This window comes from Phyllostomus hastatus, unplaced genomic scaffold (genome assembly GCF_019186645.2).
Source record: "Phyllostomus hastatus isolate PE091 unplaced genomic scaffold, TTU_PhHast_1.1 phas_scaffold_182, whole genome shotgun sequence".
NCBI lineage: Eukaryota > Metazoa > Chordata > Mammalia > Chiroptera > Phyllostomidae > Phyllostomus > Phyllostomus hastatus.
Genome location: NW_025334013.1, coordinates 5,934,078 through 5,956,318, shown reverse-complemented (window position 1 = coordinate 5,956,318; position 22,241 = coordinate 5,934,078). Strand labels below are relative to the sequence as shown.

Genomic DNA, 22,241 nt, shown 5'->3' with positions numbered 1-22,241 from the left:
GCCCGGCTGGGTGCCGGGCCCTGGGACGGAGCGATGGGGGAGCTTGGCCCCCGCCCCACCCGAGGAGCTCACAGCCCAGCGAGGGGTTCCAGTGTGCGCCTGGCGGGCAGTCTCCAGGCAGCGTGCCGGAGTCTAGACTGGGAAGACCTTGGGCGTGGGGGACGTGGGGGCCCAGCCTCCGCCCCGCTGCGGCCTCTCTGACCCCTCTCTCCGTCTCCGCAGCTGAAGGCACCCGGGGCCCCGACCCGCCCACAGGCAAGCCCGCGATGGCGGCCAAGCGCAAGGGCGGCCTGAAACTCAACGCCATCTGCGCCAAGCTGAGCCGCCAGGTGGTGGTGGAGAAAGGGGCAGAGGCCGGCGCCCACGCCGAGGGCAGCCCCCGGCGGCCCCAGGACAAAGAGCGCGGTGGCGCCGAGCCGGGGGCGGCCCGGGCCCCCCGCAGCGAGGAAGACAAGAGGCGGGCGGTGATCGAGAAGTGGGTGAACGGGGAGTACAGCGAGGAGCCGGCGCCCGCGCCCGTGCTGGGGCGGGCCGCCCGCGAGGGCCTGGAGCTGCCGCCCGAGGGCGTCTACATGGTGCAGCCGCGGGGCTGCAGCGACGAGGAGGACCACGGCGAGGAGCCCCCCAAGGACGGCGGCGCGGCGGCGGCGAAGGACGCGGACCGGGCGGCCTCCAAGGACGACGGCGGCCCCAGCGCCAAGCAGGCGTCAGGTGGGTGTCGGAAGCCCCCCGGCGGGACGTGACCCGGCGGGCAGGCCCAGCGGGGACGGAGTGGTGTGTCCACGGGGCACGCCCGCCTCCCACACGCACTCCTGTGGCACCTCGTCCGGACCCAGGCGGACCCCTGGGGAGGGTGGGCCGGGGCCACGCCGATGCCTAGATCGGGGAGACGAGGTGGGCGGGGGTGGGGGTGAAGCCCGACACACAGTGGGTCTTCAGGAAGCAGCAGATGCGGGGAGAGGGGCAGTGGGTGCACAGGTAGGCGGATGGACGGACGGAGGGACAGTGTGTGGGCAGACAGCCGCACCCGCGTGTGGGAGGGGCCTGTGGGAGGACGCAGAGCCGGGCGAGCGTCTGGGGCTGGCTGCCCGCCGTCCGTCTCTGAGTGCCCCCCAAGGGCAGGCCTGGCCTCCCGCCCTCCCGCCGCCTCTCTGCCCACCGCCACCTCCTCCTCCGCCTCCGCAGGGAGCCCAGCTGTCCCCGCAGGACCGCTCGGGCCGGGCACAGGGCCACAGGGTGGCCCGGCCCGAACATCCCCTTGCCCCTCCCACCCCGGGCACGCTCCTCTGGCTGACCTCTTTCCCACGAGCGGCCGAGGCCCGGCCCTCCGGGCGTCTGCTTGTCCTCAGAGCGGCCCTAAGCGCCTTCTGCTGGGGGGCGGGGGGGTCCCAGGTGGGACGGGGTCACCCCAGGGACCGGAACCCCAGGATGAGGGGTCTTCTCTCCACTCCCCAGCCTCCCTGCCAGGCCCGTGCCTGCCGCCCGGGCCTCCCCTGCCCGCTCCCCTGTCCCCTTCCCCCTGCGGTGAGGGGCGCATCCCCTCCCTGCGCGGGGAGCCCTGCGCAGCCACATAATTATGCATATAAGATATAAACAGAGCTGTTTAATTATCCTTCGCCACATCAGTGACAGAGTAATTAACAAACATTGCAAGATCAATGAGGAAAAGTGTGACCTTCAGTTTCCTCTGATAGGAAAAGCCCTTGCCGGTCCCGGGCCCAAGGTGACTGCACGGGGCCCGAGGACGGGGAGGGGCAGAGACGAGGCCGCCGTCCCTTCGGCTTCAGCGTCCGGCCTCTCCCCGGCCCCGCGCTGCCCCAGACTCCTGCCTCCGGCCTCCTCTCCTCTGGGGGCCGGGGGCTGGGGTGACCAGAAGCAGGACTGGAAATACCGCGGCCCCTTGGCCCCAGACCTCACGCCTCTGGCTGGAGGCCCCGTGGGGCAGCCGTGTGTCACCTGGGTGGGCGTGCTCGTCCCTGGGCCCTGCAGAAGGCCAGCCGGGGCCCTAGCTACCCGCCACCGGCTTGGTCCCCGGCCCCCTGCCCTGGGCCCTGGGGCTGGGGGATACAGGCCCGTGGGCCGGCCCCGGGACCCCTGCCTGGCCCCCTCCCTGCTCTGAGCCGCCTGCCCTTCAAAGCCTTCTGTTTTCTCTGCCATATATAGTGAGGGCTCAGCTGCCTCCAGCTATTTTTAGCCCCCTTTCCTGGTTCCTGAGCCACTGGACCCGACAGGGAGAGCCCACCCCTCCCAGGTGGAGCCTTGGTCCCACACGCTTAAGGTCAGGACAGCGGCCCCCAGGCCACGGCCCCGCCCCCACCCCAAGGGAACAGCTGTCTGTCCCTTCTCCGAGTCGCTCTGCCCGCCTCAGGGGCCAGGTGCTGCCCAGGACTGTCCTCTCCTCGCCTCCTGGGGCCCCAGCCCTCCCAGGACGGCTCCCCCCGACCCCCAGGAGCCCGGAGCCCCTCTCTCCACAACCTGCTGGGTTTCCTCACCTGCCCGAGCCTCGTCTGGCGCGGCGAGACCGCCTCCAGGTGTGGTCTGAGAACCCCAGCCCTGGCAGGTTGGGGCAGGATGGGGAGGAGACCCCCCACCCCCGACCTGCTCCCCTGCCTGAGTCCCACGCCTCTCCCCCCTTCTTTGGCCACACCTTCCCCGACTGTGCCGTCGGCACCCCAGCGTGGGTGTGCCGGCTCTGGCACGAGGGGGGAGGGCGTGCACACCCGCCTGCCGTGGCCCCGGTGGGGCTGTGTGCGCACACCCGCACACCCGTCCCCGGTTCAGAACGCAGCCCAGGGCGGGCGTTCCGCCGGCGTTCGGTGCAGGGGGCCGTGCCTCATGCGTGCCCCGGAGTCACCCGCCTGCTGGGGTGGACGGCCGTGTGCGGACGGCGGGGCCCCCAGAGAAAAGCCGGGGGAGCATCGGGCCGTCCTGCCTCCGGCCCCCCTGAGACAAGTCTCGGGGAGCTGGGCGGGGGGGTCTGGGCGGGGCGCGTGCATCTGCAAGGCGGGGGCGGCAGCGGGAGGTGAGCTCGGCGGTGAGTGTGAGCACACGTGTGCACTCGGGCGGGCAGGGGGCTGGCCGCACTCGGGCCGCTGCCCTGGGCACCAGCACCAGCGACCGGAGGGCGACCAGAGGGGGACCAGAGGGGGACCAGAGGGCGGAAGGGCCCGGAGATCTGGGCTGCGGCGGGGGTCCCGAGAGAGTCCAGGCGAGCACGGCGGCGGGATCTCTGCCCCCTGGGCCCGCTGTCTGGGACCCTTCATGACCTGGGGCTCTGGGGCCGGAGGACAGGTCCTCCCAGGGATAAGATGCCCGCGTGTCACTCGTGGGGACCGAAGAGGGTCCTCCAGGCAGGCCCAGCCAGGCCCCTGGCCCCACCCACAACGCTCCCTCACCCCTGGGCTCCTGCGTGCCCGCCCCGCCACGGGCCTGCGTCCCCACCTGGCCCCCGGCCCCGGCTTCACCCCCGCCCCTGGAGGCAGGTTGGGCTCTGGCCTCCCTTCCAGTAAAACGACTTCTCCTTCATATTAGGCCAAAGCGAGAGAGCGGAGACATTTATGAAACTTTGTTTAATGTACTGAAAAGCCATCGGCCAGAACATTTAGGAAATTGATTTTCCTGGCATTGATGAACTCGTTTTATTTTACCCCAGTATTAATTACTTTTTTTTAAAACAAATTAATTTAAGAGTCGTAAAACCTAACAAGTGAGCCAAATGTCCATAGATCATGTCCCGCTCCGCCCCCTCCCCACCCGGGGGCCCTCCCTCTACACCCCCGCTGCGGTAGGGGCTCCCGGCTCACGCACGTGGGGGGCTCCCCCGCCCTCCCCCTCCCAGAAGTGACCGCCCGCCCTCCCTGCCCTAGGAGAGGCCTCGTCCCTGCGGGACTACGCGGCCACCACCATGACCGAGTTCCTCGGCATGTTCGGCTACGACGACCAGAACACGCGAGACGAGCTGGCCCGGAAGATCAGCTTCGAGAAGCTGCGAGCGGGCCCCACGGCCGAGGCGGCCGCCTCCTGCACGCTGCCTGCCGCGGAGGACGCCCTCAGCAAGCGGGCGCGCTTCTCCAAGTACGAGGAGTACATCCGGAAGCTGAAGGCGGGCGAGCAGCTGTCCTGGCCGGCCCACGGCGCCAAGGCGGAGGATCGGGCGGGCAAGGAGGCGCTGGGCCCCCTGCCCGGCCTGCGGCTGCCCGGCGCCACGGCGCACCTGGAGACCAAGGCCACCATCCTGCCGCTGCCCTCGCACGGCGGCGTCCCCATGCAGGGCCTGGCGGCCCGCGCCTCCAAGTACGACTTCTTCATCCAGAAGCTGAAGACGGGTGAGAACCTGCGGCCCCAGAACGGGAGCACCTACAAGAAGCCGTCCAAGTACGACCTGGAGAACGTCAAGTACCTGCACCTCTTCAAGCCCGGCGAGGGCAGCCCCGACATGGGCGGCGCCATCGCCTTCAAGACCGGCAAGGTGGGCCGCCCCTCCAAGTACGACGTCCGGGCCATCCAGAAGCCCGGCCCCGCCAAGGCTCCGCCCGCCTCTAGCCTGGCGCCCGCTCCCCTGGCCAGCGTGCCCAGCGCCCCCAGCGCCGCCGGCCCGGGGCCCGAGCCGCCCGCCTCCCTGCCCTTCAGTGCCCCCGAGTACCTGAAGTCGGCCTTCTCCAAAACAGACTCCATCACCACGGGGACCGTCTCCACCGTCAAGTAAGGCCCTGCCTTCCTCCCCCCCACCCCCCGCCCCAGCACAGACCCTGCCTGCACAGCTCACGTTTGTGGACACACATGCATACCTCATGCACACAGCCACACACGCTCAGGTTCTCCTGCGTCGTGGGCTTCCACTCACGAGTGTGCCCACGCACACCCAGCCTTGTCTCTCTGCCTGCGTGACCTCTCACACCCAGTGGGTGGCCTCGCACACTGTGCATCTGCCGCACGCGCACACACAGGCTCGCACACACCCGGTACGTCCATGCATGTGCTCACAGGCTAACACACGGGCCACACACCGATGCCACCCCGTCTGCCTGAGACGGGCTTTCCCTGCCGCCTGCCGCCGCCAGGGCCAGGCTGTGGGTGGCTAGGAAAGCTCTGCTCCGGGTTGGGGGTTCAGGAGTCCGAGCCGGTGGCCGTGGCTCCCGGGTCCAGCGCCTGGACCGTGGGGAAGGGCAGCAAGAGAAGGTAGAGGCTGGGGTGGGGTTGGGCTACTCGGCGCAAACCTCCAGGCCGGTGATTCTCGGTCAGTGTGCCCCAGGAGTTTTTAAAATACGCAACGCCTGACACTGAGGGCCACTGACCCCTTTTCCCCCAGAGTGCCAAATAAAAAAATGGCAACAGCCAGCACAGCAATAGCCATCGGTGTGAGCGAATTAAAATTACACCTATGTTCTTCTCAGATCAGCAAAAGATACGTATTTTTGGTGTGCCACAGAGTGTTAGCAATCAGCTCGTGTGCACTGAGGGATGGAAGGGGGTGAAAACCACCCCTGTAGGCGGCGGTAAAACGATGCTCACAGACCTTGTGGGGCTGAATGAGCCCCCCTCCCCCAAACCCGGAGACCGGCCCCCAACCCGGGGACAGACCCAGGGAGCCGCCCTCTGCCGTGCAGGAGGCTCTTCCGAGCACCCACCTGCCCTTGCCCCTCCCCGACGCGCTCCCCAGTGACACCCACTGCCCCTCCTCAGCCAGCAGCTCCCCGGCTCCCAGTGTGCGAAGGGGGTCAGGCCCCCGCTCTCCGGGCCGGCCAGACCGGGCCCGTGCCCAGGTGCCGGGAGCCGTGCAGCCCTGCCGGCTCGAGATCCTTGCTGGAGCTCAGCTCATGGAACCTGTGCCAGACGGCAGCCAGAGGACTTGCCCCCGAACGCCGCTGAGCCAGGGAAAGGAGGGCCAGGGCCCCAGGGCAGGGAGCTGCCCCCCAGCTGCTCCCGGGGCGTGAGGCCACCCCCGTCCGCTAATCGGCTGTGCCCTGTGTGTCTCTCGCCAGGAACGGATTGCCCACAGATAAACCAGCTGTCACCGAAGATGTAAACATTTACCAGAAATATATTGCCAGGTAGGCCCCGGGGGAGGAGCCTGCCGTGGAGAGAGGCAGGGGGGGCTCCAGGAATGCCTGGGGGCCGTGGGACCCTACGTAGTCTGTCCGACCGCCCGTGCCAAGGTGCCGGCTGCCCCCCTCCCCACACACTCCTGCCCCAAACTGCCCTGAGGGCCCGCCCTCTCCCCCGCCTCCGAGGCCCCGGCCCCTGGCCGTGTCAGGGCGGCCAGTCCTAGGCAGCTTGTACACCAGGCAGGACAGGGACCTGCAGGGGACCAGGAGCAGGGCCCCATCACGGGCAAATGCAGGACGCCCTCCACAGCCCCCACGGGGCCCTGGGTGGCTGTGGGCTGCTGTGGAACTGGCCGGAATAAGGAGGAGAGGTGGCCTCCGGGGCCCTGGGACCAGGCCTTGACCCTCTGCACCTTGACCCTCTGCACCTGACCCCAGACCTGCCCCTTTGCGTCCCCAAGGCGGCAGGATGGGCAGGTGCAGGGCCTTCACCTGGACAGACGCCCCAGCAGCAGGCCCCCGGCTGCTGTGCCTGGTGGGGCGGCACATGGCGGGGGTCGCGCCCTGGCCGCTGTCTTTCTGCTGATCCTCCCGGTTCTTCGTCCCTCCGTGTCTCCACCTCCCCGTCCTCCTCTGTCTTTCCACTTTTGCTCTTTATTATTATTATTACCATTATTGTCAGTGCCTCCGCAGATGGCCTTTTTGGCAGCTTCAGCTTAAATATGTATTTGCAAGTGGCTCCCCCCCGCCCCCTTACGAGGGGGTTTATGGTGAGGGGGTTTTCCTCACTCTGCCCCCAGCCCAACGCCTTGCTGGCCGGGAAGGCGGGCTGCACCCACCACGTCTTCCCCAGTCGCCATGGCAGGCCCTCCCCGGGGGCCCGTCCCGAGGCCCCGAGAACTGCGCCCCACAGCATCGGGGCCCGGGGAAGGCGAGGGCTTGGTGGGAGGCAGGCAGCGGCCAGGCGGCCGGAGCTCCCGGCTGCGGAGTTGGCTGGAGAGCAAGCTCCCCGCCTCGGGAAACCAAGCAGATGCTGCGCTTTAAAAATTCATAGCTCTGCACTGTTTCACGTGTCAGGAAAGCCCAGGACGGAGAGAGCCCTCTGACATCGCTCAGCAGCAGAGCCCCGGGCCGGCTCAGCTGGGGTCCCCGGCACCCGGCCCAGGGCTGGGCGGGCGGCACCTCCGCGGAAGGCGGCTGGGCCACCTCGGGGCTCCTGCCCTCACCGTCTCTGCCCGTCCCTGCCAGGTCTCTCCCCCATCTCTGCCGTGACCTTTGGCTGGCCCCAGCGTCTCCTTCCCTCCCCGCGTGGGCCCAGGCCCTGCGCCTTACCGGGTACTCAGCCCCAGGGCAGGTGCGCTCCCAGGGCAGGTGCAGTGGGCCTGCAGCTCGACGGCCCTAGGCTCCCTGACGGGCTCGGTCACTTGTCCTGGCCTTCTCGGGCCTCCACCACGCCACCCCGGCACACCACCTCCCCCCCCCCCGCCCCCACACGGGGCCCGGAGCGCTTCTCTGGGGCGCAACACAGACTGTGCTCACCTGCCTGGGCCAAGGCCCCCGGAGGGTGCTCCCGGGACTGACGCCCGGCGAGGTCTGAGCCCGCCCCTGTCCGCAGGTTCTCGGGCAGCCAGCACTGCGGCCACATCCACTGTGCCTACCAGTACCGCGAGCACTACCACTGCCTCGACCCCGAGTGCAACTACCAGGTGAGGTCTCCCCCGGGCACGGCCGCCCCCGCCCGGCAGCCCGGCAGCGCAGGGGCCCCCCAGAAGCGGGACCTGTGCTCCGCTCCGGCCTCATGACCTGAACTCGGGGAAACCACCAGCCTGTCCACATTCCCGGGTTCCTGCCCATAAGGCCTCTAGCAGGGACCAGCGCCACCCGCATCCCGGTGGTGCTGATTCAAGGTCCCGTCCCCCGAGTCCGCCCTGCACCCGGGGCCGTGCCCGGCAGCCCAGGCACCTCGACCCGTCCATCTTCCCCGCGTCCGCAGGGGGCCGGCCGCGCTGCCCCGCTGGGTGGAGGTGACGTAACGTGGGAGTTGAGGTGCACGGTCACTCATGTTCAAAGCTGCCTGCTGGCCTGTGCAGGGCTCGTGGAAGTGATGGGAGGGAGGCAGGCCCCACGGGGGCCGCTCCCTGTCTCGCCCGGGGACCTGGCTGGCGTAGCCCACGCGGGGCACGAGGCTAGAGGAGGGGTCACCATCAGAGTCCCCTTAAAGGCTCAGTCTGGCTCACCGGCTCTGCTCCTGGGCAGGGCCGTTGGGAGCCTGGGGGGAGGTCAGGGAAGAGTCGGTGTTTCTGGAACCTTCGGAGATGTTCCCTCCAAGGTCCAGTGTGCTGGCCCTGGGGCAGCCCCAGCTGCCCCGACCTCCCGAGGGGTTATTCCCAGGGAGACCGGAGGGCCCGGGGCGGGCAGTGGGCCCGGGGAGTGCTCGGCCCCGGGGGGACAGGCCCGGCCACCGCCAACCCGGCCCTCTCCCGTAGCGGTTCACGAGCAAGCAGGACGTGATCCGGCACTACAACATGCACAAGAAGCGGGACAACTCGCTGCAGCACGGCTTCATGCGCTTCAGCCCGCTGGACGACTGCAGCGTCTACTACCACGGCTGCCACCTCAACGGGAAGAGCACCCACTACCACTGCATGCAGGTGCCTGCCGCCCCGCCCCCACCGAGGGGCTGCGCTCCCCGCCCCGCCCCGCCCCTGCCCGGAGGGGGGTGGCCCCTTTCTCCCGGCCCAGGCTCAGGACGGGAGGACAGCAGGCAGGAGCAGAGCCCGGGGGCTCGGACGCGGGCAGCGGCTGGGGGGCCAGGGCGGGGCCTCCCCCGTGGCCATACTTGGTGCGGGCGAAGCTCAGCGGGCTGTTTACACAGACCGACATTTTTCAGGCTTTAACACCAAGAGCAGCGTTGCAAATGGTTCCTGAGGAGGTTTTTGTTTAATTCTTTGTTTTAATGCCACGCGGAGTCTGGGCTTTTTCAAGGTGTCAGGTCCAGGGGGAGCGACTTCGGGCTGCGGACGGCAGCCGCCGTGCCTCCCGCCCCCGGTATTTGCCGGGGTTGTTATGGGCTCCGGGGGACAACCTGGGCCGGGCGGGGAGGGGGGCTTGCTCGGCGGGCTCTGAGATGGTGCAGACACTGGCACGGCCCGGCCTGCGCAAGCATTCGGATTCCGCTGGTTTTTACTCAATATGGCCACACATCGCCTGCCTGGGCCCCGCTGGGGTGGGGGGGGGGGGCCCGGTGCCAGGAGCCATCCACTCAGCGAGTCCCCAGGCTAAAGGTGACCGCCAGGCCCCAGGGTCCAGCCCTGCCTACCCCCTGGGGGCTGTAGAAGTATAGAGCCGTAGATTGGGACCCCAAAACCAGGTCCTGTGGGAGGGGGCTGCCACAAGTATGCAGGGGGCTGCCCTGGGTCCCTGAGCACAGGCTGACCCTCAGCCCCGGCAGGGCCAGGCCCTGGTGGTGGTTAGAGATTTTCTCCCGTGGCTCCTAGTGGAGCGTCTTGGTCTCCCTGGCTGGGTGTGCGCAGGTGCGGTCAGTAGTCCGACACCCCCAGGCCCCGGCTGCATCCGTCAGGACAGCCTCTCTGACCTTGGCCCAGGTGGGCCTGGCCGCCCTCCCCCTGACGGCCATCCTGGCCCCTGCAGGTGGGCTGTAACAAGGTGTACACGAGCACGTCGGACGTGATGACGCACGAGAACTTCCACAAGAAGAACACCCAGCTCATCAACGACGGCTTCCAGCGCTTCCGAGCCACCGAGGACTGCGGCACGGCCGACTGCCAGTTCTACGGGCAGAAGACCACCCACTTCCACTGCAGGTAATGGGGTGGGGGGGTGCCAGGGAGGCTCGCTGGCCTGGGGGAGGGACAGGAGGCCGGGAACCAGGCCCAGGGGACAGCTGGGGCCCTGCACCCGCAGGGGAGCAGGGCCAGGAGCAGGGACAGGAGCAGAGGGCTGCTCAGAGGCCCCATCTCCGAATCCTGTGGCATCTTCCACGGGAGGCCCAGACCTCCTGGGCCCTGGCGGGAGCGGAGCAGGGCCTCCTCCTGGCCCCGCGAGGCCCCGTGACAGGCTCCCGCCGTCCCACCCAGGCGCCCCGGCTGCACGTTCACCTTCAAGAACAAGTGCGACATCGAGAAGCACAAGAGCTACCACATCAAGGACGACGCCTACGCCAAGGACGGCTTCAAGAAGTTCTACAAGTACGAGGAGTGCAAGTACGAGGGCTGCGTGTACAGCAAGGCCACCAACCACTTCCACTGCATCCGCGCCGGCTGCGGCTTCACCTTCACCTCCACCAGCCAGATGACCTCGCACAAGCGCAAGCACGAGCGCCGGCACGTCCGGGCCTCGGGCGTGCTGGGGCTGCCGCCCGCGCTGCTGGGCGCCAAGGACACGGAGCACGAGGAGTCCAGCAACGACGACCTGGTGGACTTCTCTGCCCTGAGCAGCAAGAACTCCAGCCTTAGCGCCTCCCCTACCAGCCAGCAGTCCTCCGCCTCCCTGGCCGCCGCCTCAGCCGCCGCCGCCGCCGAGGCCGCGCCCAGCGCCACCACCAAGCCTCCCAACAGCAAGATCTCGGGGCTGCTGTCCCAGGGCCTGCCGGGCTCCATCCCCCTGGCGCTGGCCCTCTCCAACTCGGGCCTGCCCACCGCCGCGCCCTACTTCTCCACTCTCCCGGGCCGCGGGAGCGCCTCCCTGCCGGTGGGCACCCCCGGCCTCATGGCCGCCATGTCCTCAGGGGCGGTGGCCTCGGCGACCCCCGACACACCCACTCTGGCCGCCTCAGGAGCTGGCGGTGACTCAGCCCCCGCCGCCGCCACCACCTCTGTCTCCATGCCCCCCGCCTCCATCATGGAGAGGATCTCCGCCAGCAAGGGCCTCATCTCGCCCATGATGGCCAGGCTGGCCGCGGCCGCGCTCAAGCCGTCTGCCACCTTTGATCCAGGTGAGCAGGCGGGGCCCTGCCCAGGAAGCAAGCACCTCCCAGACCCCAGGCGCCGCTCCCTGGCCCTGGGGCGCAGGGCAGAGGCCTCTTACCCCAGCCCTCTGCCCCTGCTCTGCCCCCTTCCTGTTCATTTCCTGTGAGGGCTCCCCGTTTTGACCTGCCCGCCCCAGGCAGCTCTCGCTTCTGCCGCCTCACCTGTGACGCGGGGACAATGATCCTGACCCCGTGGCCTGGCTGTGCATGCCCGCACCCCGGTCTTCTCACGCTGCCCAGTCAGAGGCACAAGCGCAGCCCCTCATGGGGGCCGCCCCAGAGCCCCAGGTTTCCCTGGGGCTTCCTCCCGGTGATGTGTGGGCGGGGGCGTGAGTCCAGCCCGGGGGTGGGGGGGTTTCGACACTTCAGGAACACTCAGGGAGATTCCTGCCTGGGCGGCCCCTCCGCCCGCCCTGGCCAGTAGAGCTCTCCCCGGCAAAGGACGTGCGCCGTCCGGCCGGGCAGCTGCGGGCCCCACGCGTCTGCGGGGGGTTAAGTACGGCGAGCGTGACCGAGGAGCCGGGCGCACCTGGAGTTTCTTTCATTTCGGCCCCGTGGGCTCCCGCGTGGGGGCTGTGGAGCCGGTCCCATCTCTGCCCCCACGCCGGCTCGCCGGGAGGGGCGGTCCCCCGATTTCTTATGTTCTCTGCTCTTTTAAAATCATTTCTGCCTTTTTCCTCTGGGGTTTTTGTTTTTGTTTTATTTTGTTTTGGCTTTTCTGTTTACCTGGATCCTCTTGTTTCCCCCGCCTCCAGGTAACTAGCATTAGGCCGGTCCTCAGGTCTGGGACCGGCTCACTTCATTCATTCGTTCATTCATTCACCCATTCAGCACCCACCGGTCTCGCTGGGGGCCGGGTGCCCAGGGGGTGCGGGGCGTGGCGGGCAAGCAGATGGACAAAAGTCCCACATTTCGGAGCTGGTGGAGCAGTGGGGGGACGGTCTGTGTCTGGGCACGTGGCTAGAAGGGGGTGAAGCCGCAACCCGGACCTCAGCAGTCCGGTTCCTGGGCGCATGCACCCAGCTTCCCCACGAGACCGTCTTGAGACTGGCCAGGACTGAGGGTCGTGGTGGCCCAGACCTCCCGGAGGGCTGCCAGGGCTTGGCAGGGTGGCCGGGTCCTCTGCCCATGGGGACCTTGGGCGATGACTTTGGGTGGGGAGCTGCCGGAACTCGGACACTCGGAATTCAGAAGACAGCCCCGTCCCCACCGGGCCGCTCCCGTCAGCCCGCAGCTCGGAGACACCCACCTTCCGTTCCTGGGAGGGTCCTCGGGATGGCCGGGGGCCATGCCCCTCTGGCCAGGGGCCTGCGGGCGGGGGTGGGGCCCCTCCCAGGCCACCCTGGGCTCAGACTGCCAAGTACTTCCTTTTCAGTAGAAAAACCTCCTTTCCCCAAAAGAAAGGTCAGGCAAAGAGGAAGAGGACTCGTTTTCCTGTACTTTTTAATAAAATGCCACTTGCTGTCCGTGAAGCAGCTCTCTGTCAGCTGCAGCGCCCGGGGGCAGATTAATATTTCAGTCACTTGGGGATTGCGGGGAGAGGCTGGGTGGACACGTTCCCGTCAGCGACTTCCTTGGCCCGACTCTCCCGGCCTCCCACGTCCTCTGCCCGTCCTGCTCCGGCCTCTCCCCCGGGCCCACGGCCCGACGATGGCTCCCCCCTGACCCCCGTCCAGCCCAGCCTCGCGTCCCCGTCCTGGACAGCTTGACGGGCGAGGTCACATAGTTTGAACCGCTCTGATTGGCTGTCAGCTCCCATAGCCCTGACCCAGCAGATGCCCCTCCTAGGCATGCTCAGTGGAAGGCAGGGCCGTCGCCCCGGCAACAGTGGGACGGGACCCGAGGAGGGGGCGCCGCTCCCAGTCTAGATCTGCCAGTTTGCCTCAGCGTTAACAGAGTCTTTAATAAAAGCCTAAGCGGCAGCCCCACAAATTGACTGTGACAGTCGGTGGGCAGAATGAAGGGCCCCCACGCCCGGCCCGGCCCCCTCCCCAGCCTCCCGCCCTCCTCATCCAGGAGGCCCTGAGCCTGGACAACTTTGACATAATTTTGCCATAATTATCACTTGAAGAATTGCCACGCGGGGGTGAGCGTCACAGGCAATCATGTCAGTGGGGAGAAGCACTGACCAGCAGCCAGGGCTCCCCAGGGGCCCCAGCACACCGCCCCCCCCACCCCACCCGCTGCCCGCCCCCCAGGGGGTTCCGGTCTGTGCCCAACATGAAGCCCTTGTCCCCTCTAACGACATCTCCCCCGCCTCCCGCCCCGCAGGAAACGGGCAGCAGGCCAGTCCCGCCAGGTTTGCCCCGGCCCCGCTGAAGCAGGAGCCCGGGGAGAGCTCGGGCGCCGCAGGGCCCCTGGAGGCCTCGCAGGACCGCAGTGTGGACCTGACCGTGAAGGAGCCCAGGTGAGGCCGGGCGGGGCCTCCCCGCCCCACGCCCCTGCCGGGGGCTCCGGGCATGGCACCCTCAGGAGCCAGACCCCACGGGGGACAGGGGCCACGCCCTCCTGGCAAGGGGTCGCCCCGTGCCCGGGGAAGGGGCAGCAGCCTGGCCGGAGCCCCAGGGCCGGGCCGGGCCGGCGGGGACGAGGCTCCAGGCTCCGTCCCTCGCACACACGTCTGAGCGCGAGCCCCTTGGTTTGTGTGTTCCAGCAATGAATCAAATGGCCACGCAGTCCCGGCAAATTCATCTCTTTTATCCTCACTTATGAATAAGGTAAGAACCATCCATCACACGCCTCCCAGTCCCCCCACCCAGAGAAATTAAAGTCGTGCTGGGGGGGGTGTGGGGGGGGGGTGTGTTTGTTTTTTAATGTTTTGCCTCTAATAAGATGAGTTTGTACCATTTAAATTTTGAGGCCATTTTTCATCGGATATAATTTCAGAGCCACTGCTTACAAATTAATTTAATGAACTGGCTGAAGAAATATATCCCAGCCGCTGACACCCTTTCTTCCGTTCAGACGGAGGGGCTCCGGGAGCCTTCCGGAGCCCTCGAACTTCTTTCCCCGCCGGTTATTAATGTTATTTACTTATTTGTTTTATATATGTGTATTTTTTGTTTGTTTGAAACGGGATGGGGGAGGGGGGCCGAAGTGGGGGCAAAGCATCCATTTCCACTCTCCAGGTTGAGTAATGGTCTCGGACGCCTTCCGCAGAGGTCGCTCCGGAATATTTATTTTAAATAATGCAGGGTCTTTGTGAATTATACATCATCTCAAATATATTTCGCCCCTCACATGATCAATTTGACTACAGCAAGATTAATTTGGTTACTGAACACTAGTGACGGTTGAGGAGGGAGCCGGGCCTGGGCCGGACACCCTGGGGTGGGGGCCCTGGCAGAGCCCCCGGCAGGGGAGGGTCTCCCACTGCCCTCCGCCCTCTGCCCTCCGCCCTCTGCCCCACGTCCCACACCTGGCCCCTGTTCCTTCCCTCTCCCTCCTGCTGGCTGCCTGCTCTCCTTTCTCCTTTTTAGGTCCTGCCCCTGCGCCCTCTCTCCCCTTCCTGTGGGAGCCCTGAGGGGGCCACTGCCCGGACCCCCGTGCCGCCCCCTCCCCTCGCCCAGCAGCTCCCAGCTGTCTCTCTCCGACCCCAGGAGCCTCCCTCCCTCCCGCTCTGCTCCTCCTTTGTGTGCCTTCTCTTGTTCTCGAGGAATTCACAGGGGTTCCCCCCACTCCTCCTCCTCCTGCACTTCTTTTGAAAACCTGGCAGGAAAATAACCAGGGAGCCGTGCAGTCTGGGGGAAGCTGGGCCGGAGGGCGCCCCGAGTCTCAGCCTCAGCTTGAGCACGGGCTCCTAGCAGCGCTGGGGTTGCGGGCAGGAGCCCTGGGCGAGGCACGGGGCCGGGCAGCGTCCGCACGGACGGGCCTCTTCCACAGCCGGAGCCTCACGGGCCTGGCGTCCTGTCCTTGCTGCCACCAGCACTGCTGTGCTCTGGTCCACTGGGACAGGCCCAAGTGGCCCAGAGCTGCGGCTGCTCCCCATGCAGCCGGGTGTGTGTCCCGAGGTCCCCCAGCCCTCAGCATGGCCCCTGTGCTCCCCACAGATGTCTCAGGGCAGCCCCAACCACGGCGGCCTGTTGAACATCAAGACAGAAGCGGAGGGGAGCCCGGCCGTGGAGTCCTCGCCCTTCCCCGGCAAGGCCGCCAAGGCCCTGGTGCAGGAGAAACTGTCCGAGCCCTGGAAGGTGTACCTCCGCAGGTGAGGGGCTGGCTGGGAGCGCGGGCAGGAGGGCGGGGCCGTGACCCCGGCCTGGGGGCCGCCCCACACCACCCCGGCCTCGCCAGAGCCCGGGAGTCTCTTCTGACCAGCCGACCCCTCCGGCCAGGTTCGGCACCAAGGACTTCTGCGATGCCCAGTGTGACTTCCTGCACAAGGCCCACTTCCACTGCGTGGTGGAGGAGTGCGGCGCGCTTTTCAGCACCCTGGACGGGGCCATCAAGCATGCCAAGTGAGTTGAGGGTCCTCGGAAGGGGGGCCCGTCAAACCCGGCCTCCTTTATCCACGCCAGGCTCCAGGCTGGGTGGGGCCGGGGCTGCACAGGCCGCCCCCTGCCTTCCACGCGAGACCCGTGCTCGTTTCCCCTCAGAAATGAACCCAGAAGCTGAGCTGGCTTCTCAGGAGGCGCTGCCCGGGCGCGGGCAGGCTTTCGCGCCCGGGCAGCCCCCGCCGCAGGCCCGATGAGCACGCCCAGCCCGGCGGCCTCAGCCCCTCTGCCGCGGTCCCCGCAGAGCCCGCCGGCTGCAGAGACCCAGCTCTGGCCCTGGCGGGGACCCCTGGCGAAGGCCTTCTCAAGCCAGAACATTGTGTGTGTGTGTGGATTCCCCGCGTCCTAAAGATAAGGACCTGTGTAAACCCCTTGAGCTGCAAAGCGGCAGGCCCAGCCCCCGTTGGAACTGAACTCAGAAATCAGAAACATTTAAAGTGCATCTCCACTGCTCCCGAGCCCCGGGCAGGCTCCCTGCCAGGTGGCCCCAGCTGCCGGTCTGCAGGGGAGCCGCATCCCGCACCCCCCCCCCCCCCCGACACGGAGACCAACCTTTACACTTCAGAGCAGATTCCGGAGGATGGGCTCGGTCAGCCAGGGTCTGCTGTCCCCCCCCCCCCCCCGAGTAGGGAGGAGCTAGGGCAGACACATCAGGAAGGTCACAGGTGGTAAGGAGTCGTTAGGGCTGAGCCAGGAGCCAAGTTCAGGGTTGGAGGACACAGTCCTCAGTCCTTCCCCGACAGCGGGCGCTGGCCCTGGGGTGAGGCGGGGCCCCTGGGCTTCTGAGGCGGGGCAGGGCTGGCCTGTCAGGGTCCCCTCCTCTCCGCACCTGAGACACCCCATTCTGCCTCCTGCAGCTTCCACTTCCGGACGGAGGGAGGAGCCGTGAAAGGGAACTCGGAGGCGTCCTTCCCAGCCTCAGCCGCCGAGACCAAACCCTCCTTGGCCCCCACGTCCCCTCCGGCGCCTCCCATCACCACGGCCACGGTGTCCTCCCTGGAGGGGCCGACCCCCAGCCTGGCCGTGGTGCCCTCCACCCCCACCCTGCTCGCCTGGAAGCAGCTGGCTTCCACCATCCCGCAGATGCCTCAGATTCCAGCGTCCGTGCCTCACCTGCCCACTTCGCCCTTGGCAACGACCTCTCTAGAGAATGCCAAGCCCCAGGTCAAACCCGGATTCCTCCAGTTCCAGGAGAAGTGAGTCCCTCGATGAGCCGGGAGTCTCGTGTCCCCCGCGCGTCTCGGGAGTAGGTGCTAGCCAGGAGCGCCGAGGAGTCGCTGCTCCCCAGCCCGCGGTCAGCCCTGGCCGGTCTCAGCCTCAGCCTCGGTGGGGCCCGGCCGCGAGGCCGTGTCCTCCCAGCCAAAGATGCTGCTGCTCTGACCTCACTGCCCGCCCCCAGAGCAGGTGGCCCGGGGCGGGGCGGGGGGACCGTGGTGGCAGTGGCCACTGTTACACAGGGCCAGTGGTGACGCTGCAAGGACCGACGTGGGTGAGCCGGGGGTGGGGGTCCTTGCCCGAAGGCCTGCGAGGAAGGCTGCGTTCCCCCCAGGGCACCGTGCCGGTCTCCTCCGGGGCTCATGCGCGTGGCCGAGTCTCTGCAGGGCAAGCCCAGGCAGGCATTGGGGGGAGGGGGTGCCCCCCTCCAGGCCCACGGCCACCTGCACAGGGGCCTGAGCGCGCAGGGGCGGAAGGGACCTTCCACACTCGGTGGCGGTGGCGGCTACCTGCGGCGGCAAGAACGGTGACTCTGTATCATTCTGTGTGCGGCTTCCTGGTCTCAATAAAAGTAATAAATTGGATGTGAACTCACACCGCCTGAGTGGCAGCTGTCCTCCCTGTCTGAGCACCTGGGGCGGGCCCGCATTCCTCCACCCCTCCCCCGACCGCCCTTCCCTACCCCCCGCCCCCCGGGGTGGCCGTCCTCTCAGTTTGCCAGGCCCCGTCAGAGCCCCCACCACGGGGCCCCGTGCGGGGGCAGCCGTGTGCAGCCGGGACAGGCGGCGGGAGTGCCCTGCCCTGCGCGCCCGTCTGCAGCCCCGGGGGCCGGGCTCTGGGGCAGGGGCTGGGCCCAGCCCTCCTCCTGCCCCACCAGCCCCACCACTCAGCTGGTTGTGCGGTTCTGTGAGTGGGTGGGTACCCCGACCCCCGAGATGGCCCTGGGAGCCCCGGCAGTTGTGTGCCTCAGCAGGACTTGACACCAGGCACCCATGCCCACTGGCCCGGGCCTCGGGGCAGCCCAGCTCCCTGGTAGGGCTCCCCGCCCTCCCACAGCCCATCAGTCCGCCACATCCAGGCCCACCCCTGCGCCAGGCAGCCGGGCCTCGCTGGCGTCCCGCCAGGGCTGGCAGCAGCATCCCTCATTCCCACACGCAGAAATGACTGCAGGCATCCTTATCTCTAATCCTGGGGTGTGGCCGTGGAAACTACGGGTCCCAGCATGCAATGCTCCGGGCAGCCCGCACACTGTAGTCCCTGGTGCACCCTCTGAGCTCCAAAAAGAAGGCAGGAATGCACTCTGGGATCTGTAGTCTCCTCGGGCTGAATCATCCCGTTGAGCGGGAGGGCGGCCCCGGGACCACGGCACTCGGTTGCACCGCCAGGGCCTCGGAGGGCAGAGCCCCGACCCGAGCAAATGTCAGGGAGCAAATGGCGGGGGACTTTGGTGGGGAGGGTGCCGGGAATGCCAATGACCTTCTGGGCTGTGGTTTCCTTGCAGCGACCCTTGCCTGGCGACGGACTGCAAGTACGCCAACAAGTTCCACTTCCACTGCCTCTTCGGGAACTGCAAGTACGTCTGCAAGACCTCGGGCAAGGCCGAGTCCCACTGCCTGGACCACATCAACCCCAACAACAACCTGGTGAACGTGCGCGACCAGTTCGCCTACTACTCCCTGCAGTGTCTCTGCCCCAACCAGGTCAGCAGCGCCCAGCGAGCCAGCCAGCCAGCGAGCACACGGGGGGGCGGGGCAGGGGTGCAGGGGCGGGGAGGGGAGAAACGGGGTTCCCCTACCCGCTTGCTTTGAGCCGGCCTCCTCCAGACGCTGGGAGGGGCGCCGTCTGCCCCTGGAGAACCGGGGCCGGGGCTCCGGGGTTGGGGCTCAGTGGGGGACGGCTGCCATTCCACCCGAACCCTCACTGGTGACTCCGGGCTGGGCAGCCCCGCTGGGCCCTTGGCATCATCGATCCGCCTCCTGGAACCCGTGAGGCTCCCTTTCCCCGAAGGCCCGGGTTTTAAAATAGGCACAAGGGACACACACAGAGAGAGACTGAGGTGTCTGTGCCCTGGACAGGAAGGGCAGCGCGGCTTCACCAGAAAGGCCTAGCCCGCTTTGTGGTGGGCACGCGGAGGGGTCTGGACCCAGGTCTGGGCATACAGAGAAGAGTGAGGATAGATTAGTGATGTCTGCCCTGGGTATGGCTTAGAGGCAGATGGCAGTAACACAGGTGGGATGTTGTCATCAAGTGACAAAAGGGACACACTGCCTTTTTTTTTAAAGATTTTATGTATTTATTTTTTAGAGAGGGAAGGGAGGGAGAAAGAGAGACAGAGAGAAACATCAATGTGCGGTTGCTGGGGGTCATGGCCTGCAACCCAGGCATGTACCCTGGCTGGGAATCGAACCTGCGACACTTTGGTTCGAAGCCTGCGCTCAGTCCACTGAGCTATGCCAGCCAGGCACATAGTGCCTTTTAACGTGTGAAAGGTCTTCACTTGAGTGTGTTCCCTGGTTCTGAGCGTGGAAGAACCCATACGCCAGGGCCCCGCCACAGCCTGGAGGCCTGGGCCAGGTGGGAGCTCCTGGAATCTGCCTGTGGCCCTGACCCCCCATCTCCCCCCGCCCCGCCCCCACAGCACTGCGAGTTCCGGATGCGCGGGCACTACCACTGCCTCCGGGCCGGCTGCTACTTCGTGACCAACATCACCACCAAGCTGCCGTGGCACATAAAGAAGCACGAGAAGGCCGAGCGGCGGGCGGCCAATGGGTTCAAGTACTTCACCAAGCGCGAGGAGTGCGGCCGGCTAGGTACCAGGGGCTGGGGGCAGGGACGTGCGGCCGGCGGCAGGGCTGCGGCTCTGGCCCCTGGGGCCCCGGTGGCCTGGGTGGCTGCACCGCCTGCCCCCGCACACCGGGTCCCCGTTGGGTAAGAAGTGTCACAGGCCCCGCGCTGCCGAGCTGGGAAAACAGTCACAGCCCAAGAGCCCGTGAAAAGGGGAGCTCGTGTGAGACTCGGGGCGCGGCACCCACCCCGGGGAGAAGGCCCGGACTTGGTTCTCTCTCCTCCTCTCCTCAAGAGAGCGCTCCGGGCAGAGCCAGGAGCTCCCGAGCTCCCTGTGCTGGGGTCGGCGCCCGTGGCTTCCCCGACTTGTCCAAGGTGCTCCAGGGGTGTCCGCTGGTGCGTTCGGGCCGCGGGGGTGGTAGCAGCAGAATCTAAGGTTTCTTGTTGTATCCGCTGTGGCCAGCCCTGTGCTCGGTGCCGGGGACTTGGAGGCACAAGCAGGTTCATGGCGGGCTAAGCCCAGAGCACCTCTGACGCGGGGCGACCCAGGAAGAAGGGGCTGTGGGGCTGGCAGCAGCCCGGATGGGCAGCAGGTGCCTCCAGTTGACTCTGCTGTGGAGAGTGGGGCCCCCTGCAGGGAAGCTGCCCCCCCCCCCCACCGAGCCTGGGCACAGATCCCCCAGAGCCTGCCCTTGGAGGTGCCCGCAGGGAGGGGCTGCAGGACTGGCGGGCAGAGGGCAGAGGTGCCATCCCGACCCAGGACGGAGCCTCCCGATCAGCATGGAGCCTGCCAGCATGGGGCACAGGTCTGCCCTAGGGGGCAGACTGGGCGGAGACTCTGGCCTTGTAGGCCAGCCCCGGAGTGGCCCGGGCAGTCGCAGCAGTAGGGTCTTTGGGAGCACGGGGGGGGAGGGGGGCACACAGTCCGCTGCCCACCGGCCCTTCCACCGGGGGAGGCTGAGATGCCCAAAGCCAACTGGCAGAAAAGAGAGGGCACACACCTCTCCTTCAAGTATCCTTCAGAAAAAGAATTCACGACCTGAGAGAAGGTTGGTAACCGTGGCAACAGATGCCCACACCTGGTGGCCTGGGCTATTCCTGGGCTCAGTTTACGGGTGTCGGGGTACTCTGCAGTGGCTGTTGTTTACTCCGCTCGGGGTGTTCTGGGTGCTGGCTGGGCCAGACGGAGCTGGGGAGGACACCAGACACCTGGCCCGCGCGGGCGCCATGGCGACAGACAGGCCTCCACCTGCCCTTCGCCGGCACTGCTTCAGTCCCGCCTGCGCCGCTCGTTCTCAGCCAGCGCGGCGCAAAGCCCTGGTGGAGGTGGGAGGGGCTAGGGCGGGGCGGGGGGTGGCCAGCTGGCCTGTGGCCCCCCAGCGGAGAGGAGGAGGCAGGCGGCGTGCTGGGAGGTGGCTGACCCAGGGGACACAGGTCGTTAGGGTCCCTTGCTGTGGATCCCATGGGCCCCTCAGTGTTTGGGGCAGGGGATGGGGGCCCGCCTGTCATCGTCAGGCGCCCCTCTGCTAGGCCGGAGGGCTGGGGTACGCCCCCTCCTCGTAGGAATGCCACCCCCGGGGAAGAGCCCTTTCCCCAGAGCCGCCCGCCTCGCAGCCGCACTCCCCACCACCCAGAGCGGTGGCCGACGCGCGGCAGGCGTCCGGAGCCCGGGCCAGCGGGGGCTCACGGCCGAGCGGGCTGTGTCCGCAGGCTGCAAGTACAACCAGGTGAACAGCCACTTCCACTGCATCCGCGAGGGCTGCCAGTTCTCCTTCCTGCTCAAGCACCAGATGACCTCCCACGCCCGGAAGCACATGCGGCGGATGCTGGGGAAGAACTTCGACCGGGTGCCCACCTCCCAGGTGAGAGCCCGGCCCACCCGGGACCCCACTCCCGCTTCCCGAGGGCGGGCCGCGCCGCCCAGGTCGCCGGCCTGCTGCCAGCCCAGCCTCCTCAGGCCCCCGCCTCCTTTCAGGGCCCCCCGAGCCTGATGGACACGGAGACGGACGAGTACATGGACTACACCGGCTGCAGCCCGGGCGCCGTGTCCTCTGAGTCGTCCACCATGGACCGGAGCTGCTCCAGCACCCCCGTGGGCAACGAGAGCACCGCGGCAGGTGAGTGGGCAGCCGGCGGGGGGGGGGGGGCCGGGCGAGGGGCAGGCCAGGAAGGGGCAGGGGGGCCCGGGAGCTCCCGGCAGGGCCAGGCCCTTGCCCCCAAGGCCAGCACTGCTGAGCCCGTTTTGGGACAGGAGGGTCATGGTCGAGTGGCCTCTGAGAAAGTCGGGCCAGTGTGCGGCAGAGCCAGCTGGTCTGGGACGTGGGTCACTGAGGCCACCACCTGCACCCTGCCCACCTCCCCCCAGCGCTCTGCCCTCGGTGCTAGCTTCTGGGAGAGCCCCCAGCCAGTGAGCGGGGCCTACACCTGCCCAGGGGCCGAGGCACGCGCCTGCCCCTCCCGGCCCTGGCACCTCTTCTGGTCCTTGCGCCACCGTCCCCAGCAGGGTCCCTGGGCCCTAGAGCAGGGTCCCACCCGGGCAGGGCTCTGCCACAGGCCCTCGCCGAGCCCACGGCCTCCCCGTGCCCCGCCTCCCCTCCCGTCTGTCTCCGCCACCTCCTCCCCTCTCTTCTCTGTGGCACCTCTCTGCTCCTCATCTGTCCACGTATTTTCATGTCATACTTGCTTCTACCATCGGGTTTCTCATTTTGGTTCTTTTTTTGT

At 67.5% G+C, this 22,241-nt stretch overlaps 1 protein-coding gene across 5 annotated transcripts in view; it reads left to right on the top strand.

Annotated features, from left to right (window-relative positions):
• The window catches only part of CASZ1 (castor zinc finger 1), a 148,018-nt gene that overhangs the window by 119,989 nt on the left and 5,788 nt on the right, over positions 1-22,241 (top strand). For 4 of the 5 annotated variants that reach the window (XM_045858532.1, XM_045858533.1, XM_045858534.1 and 1 more), the window contains 16 exons: positions 223-711; positions 3,867-4,701; positions 5,982-6,050; positions 7,660-7,750; positions 8,531-8,695; positions 9,696-9,868; positions 10,142-10,998; positions 13,303-13,438; positions 13,685-13,748; positions 15,081-15,235; positions 15,363-15,485; positions 16,379-16,717; positions 18,238-18,436; positions 19,375-19,546; positions 21,231-21,382; positions 21,496-21,637. In XM_045858532.1, the coding sequence (XP_045714488.1) occupies positions 223-711; positions 3,867-4,701; positions 5,982-6,050; positions 7,660-7,750; positions 8,531-8,695; positions 9,696-9,868; positions 10,142-10,998; positions 13,303-13,438; positions 13,685-13,748; positions 15,081-15,235; positions 15,363-15,485; positions 16,379-16,717; positions 18,238-18,436; positions 19,375-19,546; positions 21,231-21,382; positions 21,496-21,637 (4,161 nt within the window). The remainder of the gene's footprint in view (positions 1-222; positions 712-3,866; positions 4,702-5,981; positions 6,051-7,659; positions 7,751-8,530; positions 8,696-9,695; positions 9,869-10,141; positions 10,999-13,302; positions 13,439-13,684; positions 13,749-15,080; positions 15,236-15,362; positions 15,486-16,378; positions 16,718-18,237; positions 18,437-19,374; positions 19,547-21,230; positions 21,383-21,495; positions 21,638-22,241) is intronic. The other variant, XM_045858531.1, reaches the window with a different exon arrangement.